At 29.1% G+C, this 10,863-nt stretch overlaps 2 protein-coding genes across 2 annotated transcripts; both read left to right on the forward strand.

Moving 5' to 3' along the window:
• Positions 1–2,100, forward strand: LOC117205497 (probable deoxyhypusine synthase). The gene is made up of 7 exons (XM_033443955.1): positions 1–232; positions 330–604; positions 675–893; positions 965–1,157; positions 1,603–1,706; positions 1,776–1,901; positions 1,976–2,100. The coding sequence occupies exons 1-7, from the start codon at positions 127–129 to the stop codon at positions 2,072–2,074; spliced, it is 1,122 nt and encodes a 373-aa protein (XP_033299846.1). The 5' UTR covers positions 1–126; the 3' UTR covers positions 2,075–2,100.
• A 4,399-nt stretch (positions 2,101–6,499) lies between these two features.
• On the forward strand, positions 6,500–7,347 carry LOC117205500. Its single transcript, XM_033443961.1, has 3 exons — positions 6,500–6,656; positions 6,812–6,895; positions 7,142–7,347. Exons 1-3 carry the CDS (start codon positions 6,624–6,626, stop codon positions 7,340–7,342), a joined length of 318 nt encoding a protein of 105 aa, XP_033299852.1. The 5' UTR covers positions 6,500–6,623; the 3' UTR covers positions 7,343–7,347.
• The last annotated feature ends 3,516 nt before the right edge of the window (positions 7,348–10,863 follow it).

The raw sequence follows: 10,863 nt of genomic DNA on the forward strand, positions 1-10,863 counted from the left end.
AATCGTATTTTCATTTTAGGTTATGTTTGCTTGTAAACATCGTGTATATACATAAGCACATATTCCGTCAGGAGGATAATATAAATAATATAGTTTAAAAAATATATCAATAAATCTTATATAAAAATGAACGACAGTAAACAAAATTCACACGATGAAGTTCCAGAAATCGTAAAAAATGCTGTATTGGTAAACAGTTCTCCCATTCCAGTTGAAACACCTATTGTGGAAGGTTGTGTAGCTTCATCAAAATATAAGAAAATCAAGCTTTAGAATATAATCAGCAATTAAATATGACTACAATATTAAATGATATTAATATATTTCAGGATATGATTGGAACAAGGGAATTGACTATCATGCTTTATTTAAAACATATAAAAATTCTGGCTTTCAAGCAACAAACTTTGGTTTAGCAGTGAATGAAATTCAGCGAATGATAAATGCTAGAAACATTCCTCTTAAAGATGACCAAATTGATAGTTTGGAAGAAGATAAGTTTATTGAAAGAAAATCTTCATGCACAATATTCCTAGGATATACATCAAATATGGCTTCATGTGGAATTCGGGATACTATAAGGTTTCTTGTGCAACATAGAATGGTCTGGTAAAACATTTGGAAATCTTAATCCTGAATTTTATTGACAATTTAAATATACACTTGTGTTGTAGGTTGACTGTATTGTAACTACAGCAGGTGGTGTAGAGGAAGATTTCATAAAATGCTTAGCACCAACATACATAGGAGATTTCCATTTAGAAGGAAGAAGTCTTAGGGAACGTGGTATTAATAGAATAGGAAATTTGTTAGTACCTAATAATAATTACTGTCTATTTGAAGATTGGGTTATGCCTATATTAGACACAATGTTGGCTGAACAGAAAGAAAGAGTATGATTTAAAAAAGAAGCCAAACATTCTCTTTTAAGAAATTAAGTTCTTGAATGTACATGAATTTTTAGGGTACGATTTGGACACCATCTAAAGTAATAGCAAGACTTGGTGTAGAAATTAATAATGAAGATTCAATATATTATTGGGCTGCAAAAAATAATATTCCTGTGTTTAGTCCTGCTCTGACAGATGGCAGCCTTGGTGATATGATGTATTTCCATTCCTTTAGGAATCCAGGTCTAATTGTTGACATAGTATCAGGTTTGAACCCTCAAAATAAAGTTTGAAATTTTCGTGTAATTTATATTGTAGTATCGTGGACGAGGGGCCTGCGGGGGTGTCGTGCGAAATATAAACAAGCGGTTGTTGAGTATGTGCATGATGGGGCTTAAACAAAAGATATGAGGCTAAGACAAAAGACAAAGGGTTGCTAAGGGACATAAACGAATTAACGGTAGTATGAGTTGAGAAGTCAGAGAGTGCGGATTATGTTGTCGAGATAGTATTGTTAGCGTTGTTGAGAGAGAGCTGAATTTGTGTTGACGAGAGTTGTTAATTAATTATAATACGTTGTTACGATTAGTTCATGTTAAATAACCATTGTTTTCTGTTTAATCCATTTATTATTAATAAACTAATTTTTATATTTACGATACTACAATATATATATAATTTATTAAATAATATTATATCGATTATTTTACAGATCTTAGACGGTTAAATACAATGGCTATGAAAGCAATAAATAGTGGCATGATCATTATAGGAGGTGGTGTTGTAAAACATCACATATGCAATGCAAATCTCATGGTAATAAGAGAAAATCTCAAATGGAAATGATTTTGATAATAAATTGATTTAAAATAATTTATATTTCAGAGAAATGGTGCTGACTATGCAGTATTTATAAATACATCTTCAGAATTTGATGGCAGTGATAGTGGTGCTCGTCCAGATGAAGCTGTTTCATGGGGTAAAATTCGAATGGATGCGAAACCAGTTAAAGTAAGAACATTCCTTATCATATTGAAATGTATTACTTAAATAATGAATTAACTTAACATTTACTAATATTTTAGATTTATGCAGAAGCATCACTGGTATTTCCACTACTTGTTGGAGAAACTTTTGCTCGACAATATCACTCAACAAGAGAAAAAATTGTTTCAGATGTTTAAGAAAAACTTAATAGAAACATTTAAACCAAAAATAAAAGCATTTCTATCTTTCTTTTCATACATAATACATGCATATGTATACAAGTAATATTCGAAAATGTTTTTCTGATTTTTCTAATTCTTTTTTTACTTTGATTTTGTTGAAAACCGAATTGATTAACATAGTATAAGCCATGTGTTAAACAAAAAGAGGGAAGTCAACTAGGAGAGAGAGCATGATCTCGGAGTGTGTTCAGAGGAAGTGTGTGAACAATGTGCAACTAAGAATGTGTAGATTGTTATTTCTATTTACTAAGTACATTTATACCTTTTCTTACCTTTACACCATTACGCTTGATTATTTATGCGCATATCACAATGCCTATTTGCGCTAAATATATAGATTAATTGCTAAGTAAACGGTAGATTATATAAAACAACTTTCATATGAAATGTCTTACTAAAGGAACGATCGGAAAGAAGAAAGCGTTTTACCGGCGACGCGATATAATTAGCCACGTGCGAGAAAATTAAATATTGAATTTAAAATAAAATGCGTTTCACATTGACTTTTATTATTCGTTTATTAATTAGTTTATTAAGTTTATTAAGTAAAGTTTATTAATTTCTTCAACACAATCATGATGGTAACCAATCAGCTCATTATTTGTTATACAATTCATAATTATATCATGTAAAGTGATACAATTAGTAACTGTATATCAAATAATACCGATTGCCCAGGTCTTACCACATAGAGATTGCTGCGAATGGAGACCTTCTCTATATATCCTGCTTTTAAGCAAAAATTTACTAATTTTGTATAAACAAATTTTAATAAATTCTCCTTTTGATGTGTTCAATCCTTTGACCGTTGCGCAAAAAAGCGTTCAAAATAAATTGGGAGTGTACAATATGTTACACTATTAAAAAACAGTAATATTAGAAAAATGTACATTATTAACAAATAAACATACCAGTGTTTCCATTAATGAACACTATAATAATTAAGAGGGATTGCGATGAGATGTTTAGTGCAACCATATGGGTGGTTGGTATCAGATGAACCAGAGGCAGGAATGTGCTTTCACAGATCAGTGGAAAAAGATTGGGTATAATATAAGCGCAACGCTACTTCAAAAAGCGCGATCATTCATTGCGCAATTCTAACTGGAGAACTAATTAAAACACTCGCGATGGAAGACTATTCTTATTCTTAAAACAAATTTCATAAAAATAACTATCTATATATGAGCAAAAAGCTACTTCAAATACTGCGATACTACAAATTACTCTCAAAAATATTCTAACAATTTATAATCAAAATTGTTAAAAACAATCACGGTGTCATAATTCGCAACACTAAAGCAAACATGATTATCGTTTTCTCGCAACTCTAATTCAAACCGTAATCAATTTCTTGCAACACTAATAAAGAGCTGCAAAACTTCTCTATAACTCTAATTCAGGCCGTAATTAATCTTTTGTAACATTAATAAGAAAAGCCGTGATTTGTTCTATATGGTAGTGGGACGACATGTACATGGGCCAACTACAATTACAAATACTAAAAGCGAGCATAGTGACAAAGTAATAGTGAAAATGACTTTCTATATTCTGGATGTTTGGATGATCCAGACGATGGAAAGTCATTAATAGTTGCTCCCTTCTGAATCTTCCGGGCCTCTTTAGCTCGTAACCTCTTTTTTCTTTGGGCGCAATGCCCGTTATATCTTAAATCTAAGCTCAAGTCTTCTAATAGTAAAATAAAAAATAATTTATTAAGGTGAAATAAAAAAGTAAATTGTAGAAGCTGATTCAAGTGAACACGGTCGATCAACGATCATAGTGATCACTGTCTACCCGCATGTGCGTGCTTAAGCACACGTAAATGTTCGTTTCGAAACCTACTCGCGATCACAACCGCGAAATTCGAAAATTTGTTTAATATAATTAGAAACCTATCCTGAACTAATAATAAATAAAATAATAAAAAAAAGAAGTGTCACTACTCGCGGTATAATAAATACCTGCGGTCACAATGCTCGTTAAAAGTTCTACATAATATAAGCAGACACCCATATCGATTCGGACATTTCGTTCTACGACATGATTGAGTGACTGGAGGAACAAAAATGCATGCAACTCACGATTAGATGCGAAGAACGTTGCTATCAATATTATCGTGGCCTACAGGAAGTCATCGTGAAGCCACCATTACATAGGAATCACCGAACTTCATGGAAGAAATGAAGGCTGGAAGAAATCTGAAACAAAGCATAGAATATTATAGTTTGTTCTTAAAGTTAATTATTTGCAAAGTTTGAAATAATGAAACATTTATCTTTATTTTAATGACAATATCCAATTCAATTCGAATTCAATTCAATTATTCACGGAAATGGAACAAAATGTAAAAGTTATTTCAATTTCTTAATTAAGTGAAACAAAATCTACAGGTTCTGCAACAAATTGATATTAAACAATTTGTTTAATTTCTTTAAAATAAAAAATAATCTAGTATATTCGAAATAAAAAAAGATAATTTATAATCTTGCCCATTTTCATCTTAGTATTCTTAATAAACTGTGACATTATTTTGTTATATTACGTATTTATTATGTTAAAAAAATTTCTCTCGCGATCAACCAATAATCTGTATAAAAAATCAAAACTTTTAAATAAATGTTTAAGAGGAGCAAATTATATACGAATGAACCATGATCAAGGTTAAATATCGTTTTGGAAACTCATAACACGACCTTCCAGTAAATGTAACAATCAAAAAATGTAATAAATGTAAAAAGAGATAATTTAGTTACAAATTATAATAATATCGGGAAAATTATTGAATAAAAACGTACGTTAATTAAGTAAAATTAACAGTAGCCAACAGTAGCAACGAAGTTAATGTAATTAATAATGGCCACCGAAATGATAAATCTTAATAACGATTTTCAAGAATCAAATAACTCCCCGCGTAACAGGGACGCATCTCGGACTAATTTTATGGGATGAGGTACGAGCTTACACGAATAGGATTCAGTCGATTTTTTGGAGAATCGAAATGTTTATCGAAAATATTTATCAACAATGAGCATTTCAAATATCATATATATTTATATACGAATATTTAAATGACTATGGGTTAATTTAATTTAGTCAACTAGAATTAATCAAATTCAATACAATTTGCAAAGATCACCAAAGTATTTGCATATTCAATTACCTATTCACTTTATCAAGCTACTCATTATTTTATATTTAAGATGGCTGTCCATATCGTATACTAGTTTTTATTAAATATATGTTTATAGTAAATATTTTTTAATTTCTATATACATTTTCAGATTGGTACCAAATTTACAAATATAACTACGATAGTTATGTATCATTATGGCGCTAATGCAAAATACTTCATACGATTGTACATAGTATACACATAAAAGTTTTCTGTGATAACTGTCGAAATATTTTTGCGAAAATATATTCACCTTTAACCAATTTCAGTGATTATATGTCATAACTATTTAAAACAACGTTCAGATTGTAGACGAATTTGATAATGCAAAAGCAAATCTACGAATACAATCTACTGATTACCTAATAACTTCTGGATGAATTGTTCATGTTTTTTCTTGGTATGTTTCCCGCTTAAAACTGGCAGTTTTATGTTACATCCTAATATGATAGATCGACTATAAGAAATTATATCGATTATGATTGAATACTGCGATATTTAATTCCATATTTCACCGTTTCATTGGCGCTGTAATCTTTATTTAAGTTAAGATTATTGCGCGCATATTTCATACGAAGGTACATTGTTTAATTTATAACAGAAAATGGTACTTCCTTTAATCCTCCTCGTCTATTAAATAATACAGCTGATTTAGCAAAGCGCCTGTAAGTCTTTTTTTTATAGTTTGGCCTAAATAAGTCAAATAAACGTACTTTAATTTTAAGTCTAAGTTTCATTAATTTAATGAATTTAACTTATTTAATTTGGTAGTGCATAATGAAGTAATGCCTCTTCATACTTGGATGAGTTTAGTCCTCAAAATAATTTTTATTATTCAACAAAATTCTTGTAGGTATTGTCATTGACAAATACAGGATCTCGTCTGTGGTTTATAAAACTCAAACAACTACCATTGACTAAATACCTTACCTGTGCTACTGTCATTACTATGCCCCATCGATAATATCGCATGTATATAGAATAGTATATAACATAATAAGAGTGACCAAAATGTAATACACGAAAAAATATTGAGTATCAAGTCTATTCTATGTTTAGTCAATGGTTTATCCTTGCTACTTGATGACGATAAAACAGTTTCAATTTATATTAGTTTCAAATGATGAAAAAATGATGCACACAGTAGGTGCTGCCCCTGTGCGGTAGAATATTTAAACAGAAATGTTAACCGTTGGTTCACCGCTTTTCAAATGTTCCAGTGAGCGCATATCGATTCCAGCACGAGAAAGTTAACCATCGGCTTTGTACGAGCTGCTTGTCAGTTACGTCTTTTTCGTTCGAAATAATCTGTTACAATTAATAGATAACATGGACTCCGCTATTGTTCATCTCGAACAAAGTGTAAGTGCTGCTTTTTATTATCTTTTACTTGTTCATCCTGATTGTCATTTGAAATTTTTCATAAATACCGGACTTGATCAAATAAATGTCAAATGTTAAGTATTATTTTTTTACGTATAATAAGTTAGTATTTTATGAATTGGTTGATGTTATAGGTACAAGAAGCTGACGGAAAGCTGGACATGATCGCATGGAAAATTGATGCTTTCGAAAAAGAGTTTGAAGATCCAGAAAGCGAGGTATGTTTTGTTTAAAACACTGTTCGAGATATATGTTTCTTTGTCAGTTGCTTGTTAGATTCGATTCATTTAAAAATCAGTAGCTTGTGCAAAAAATTACATTTTTCGTTCGAATATCAATTGTTTAACTGATAGACAATGATTTGATTAGAAAAAATGATAATTCACCTTATTTGTTTGGTGGTTACTAAATTTGACATTTAAATTGCTTTTTTTATTTTTGTCCTTTTTTTATGCTTCTAACAGATCTCTGTGCTTCGTCTATTACGGTCTGTTCATCAAGTTACAAAAGATTATCAGAATCTTCGGCAAGAAATATTGGAAGTTCAGCAGTTACAAAAGCAACTTTCAGATTCCCTTAAAGCACAATTGTCTCAGGTACATGGACATTTTAATTTATTGCGCAATAAAATAGTAGGACAAAATAAAAATCCACAATTAAAATAAGATTAGAACATTAGTTATTTTTTCAATTATTTTCTGAGTTACATTTAATTTAATTTACAAATTCCTTTAAATCACAAATTTTTTGTAGGTACTATAGTGATATTAGTAGAATGTATTATAAAAGTATCCGGTGTTCTTGTTAGTATCAACAAAATAATATTGAGGAAAAAAACAATAGGCAAACAGATTTTGTCTTTGTTCTAATTTACTAATTAGTAAAACCATCAACATCTATGACCTTAAATTTCAAATGTTTTCCAATTAATTTATAACATGTATTTATTACAAGACACTTGTAGTAAATATAATCATTTAATCTATGTTATGGTATAAGTAATAGGTATAAAAAATTATATGTTGGACAATGAGATACAGGTTAATAACATCAAAATAATTTAATTGCAATTTTTACAAAGGCAGCTAATACCACAACATCTTCCAATGAAAATTTGTCTTGCCATAAACATTTGAGAAGATTTGAGAAAGACTAAGTTGTAAAGTATATTGAAATGATCTTTTAAATGTTTTGATATATTTGTATATAATAACTAATGCATATTAGTTAGATGAATTATATACCTATGTGATTGATTCATTATTGTTATAATAATTTATTTTTCGACCTTATTACTTACTTCATAAATAGTATGGGATCAACAGATATTGTCGACAAATAATTTATTTAACTTCCTATGTAAGTGAGTTATTGGGGGCCAATCTATATGCTTGTATATCCATGGAAAACAATGGAACAAATAAGATTTGAAAATATTTTCTTTTTTAGACAAATATGAAATGGATCAATGTTTAATTATATAATTACATTTATGATACATTTATAGTAAATATACATAATAAATTATAATTTTAATTATATTTTGCAAAATTTATTAAAGAACAAGCTTAAGTTATGAAATAATTTAAGTTAGTATGATATTTGAAAAGTTTTTAAATAATGAAAATCAAAATTTAAAAAATATTTTATAACTTATCATCTATGTAGAATTCATGATTATAGTGCCAAATTCTATTTATATCAATTAGGATGTAGAACTGTGAATATACATCTATAATACTTATATACTGAGTGACAGCATGATAATATCTATGTTTAAAAGCAACTATATTCAGTTATATTTTATTATTATATTCTTTCAAGAATCTATATGATACTCTCATTGAATCTTTTGTAAGCGATTAAGAATTTTACTTCTTTGTATTTGTTATATAATCAAATTGTATAAATTAATTAATATGTTTTCATATAAAAGAAAAAAGAGCAAGTAAATTTCTGATAATATTTAATTATGCAAAATTATACTTTTTGCATTGTGAACAACGTATAACTATCATATATTTACTATAATCATCCTGTATGTAGTTAAAGTATTTCCTGCAACAATAGTTAAATTATTCTTACATTCAAAATATATACAACTGAGAAGTTTACTCTTTATAATCAGTAAGTAATTTCATTATTTTAAGGAATGACTTATGTATACATAAGTGACACTTGTTATGGTTTTATAAATTTCTTTTTTTAATAAATAAATTTTATTGTATATATATGTATGTGTATAGAGTAGGAAAAGTGGCAAGCATATTTTATGACACGAGGAATAAAGAGAGAAATGTGCAAAGCCAGTTGCATATATTAAAGTATGAAAAATGAAATTGCCTTAAGACACAGATGTGCATTCAATGAACTACGTGAACTGTGTTGGACTTACACTTTACTATGATGTATGTAAATCAAAAAGTCTGTTATTTAGTAATGTATAAGCACAACAAGCACACTTTTATACATCTTGATTGGTCAATTACGTGCATTTCAAGAAAATGTTTTAGTCCTCTTCATAATATGGAATTTGTGTAAGTTAATTATAAATTTAGTTTGCAGTTATAAGTCTTAATATAATTAATACATGTCACATTATATTTTTATCTTACTGTTAATTGCTCTTCATTTTCTTTCTTTTTCATGTTTTAAAAAGCAGATAAGAACAAGAAAATCTGTGAGTGTTCACGTGGCATTTTCTTGAATGGAGTAACTGAGTTTCATGATCATAAAGTTGCTAGCTGTTCACATAAAAAGCAGTTTTCTTCAAATTTAAAGCAAGTCGATTACCTATTAAATGTAATCACTCTTTGTGAGAAACTCCTCTAAGTCAATACTAATGATTCAGAAAGAAAAAAGATATTTGTGATACTCAGTGACTCGCACGTTTATCAGAGTTCATTTATATTTCAGTTAATCAATCGTGTATCTAGTTTCAATTGCTCTACAAGCAACGTATTAACTGAAAATATAAATCAACTTCTAGATTGACCTCTAGCCTTTATCTAAGCAATTAGATCTGGTCTATATCGGAAGTATATCGATGCATACACGTACACGTACATGTTCGGTAGTGATATCAGTCACAGTCACGTGTTATATTTTTATTGTTGTAGCACGCGGTAATAAAAATGAAATTATAACTCTTTCCATAAGTCACAATGGTGCATTACATCGACCGTAAATTTTTAATATTACCTTCGTTTCGATACTACGATGAACATCGTTTGATGTACATCGTTCAAAATTTCAATGATTGCGATTTCAATTTCGCCGCGAAGGCGCGAAACTGACTTCCGAATTAATAATTTCATTTTTTGAAAAATAAGCGAATTTCTTTATATTTGCATGCTACAAAGATGCAATACGAAAGGTAAATACATCTTTTGATATTTTAATGCTGCAGAGATATAGAATGGGACAAAATTGAGTTTAAATATTGCTTGTGAAAAATAAGTTTTTACAAAATTAATTACACAACAATCGTGAAATGTTAATTCTTGAAAACGCGTGACTTTGATTGTTTGATCGATAGTTTAATACTCGTTAAAATTGTTTTTTAGAATAGATGTAGAAAGTAAGTGAAGAGAAAAATGGTCTGGAACACATTCGAAACGTGCCAAAAATACTTTGGTCAATTAGCATTAAATAAATATAATATATATGTATATATATATATCTATCGTTTCATTTCAGTGTAATTGAACGCAGATTTCAGAGCATCTGCTTTTCTGTATGTATAGTCTACATATCACATTTTCACGATTTTCGACGATCTATTTCACCTTTTTACTCGTGATATTTCTAAAAGGAAAGGAACGTTCATTAGTTCTTTATTTAAAATTGACACGACTAATCGTAACTGTGCAAGAGAAAAAAAAGTAGGGAGGAAAATAAAAAAGAATATTGTAATTATGTAAAGGGACTTGGTTAAAAACGTAGCAAGTTTTTATCACTTGTTCGCTTGTTCTAATTATTAAAGAATGTTTCGTTTCTCTTTTGTGAAATGTGAAAAGAATTATTTATATTTAAGTATTTCATATACTCCCGATAAAAAAATAGTCGAATGGTATTTTGGAACAATAAATTGGAATTTGTAGTTTGTACAGCCGCGAATAACTGAATATATAGAATGCGATAGAATGAGCTGCGTTTTTAATTAAAAGCCTTGCATACGTGTTTC

Source organism: Bombus bifarius, unplaced genomic scaffold (genome assembly GCF_011952205.1).
Source record: "Bombus bifarius isolate JDL3187 unplaced genomic scaffold, Bbif_JDL3187 scf7180000007991, whole genome shotgun sequence".
NCBI classification, from domain to species: domain Eukaryota; kingdom Metazoa; phylum Arthropoda; class Insecta; order Hymenoptera; family Apidae; genus Bombus; species Bombus bifarius.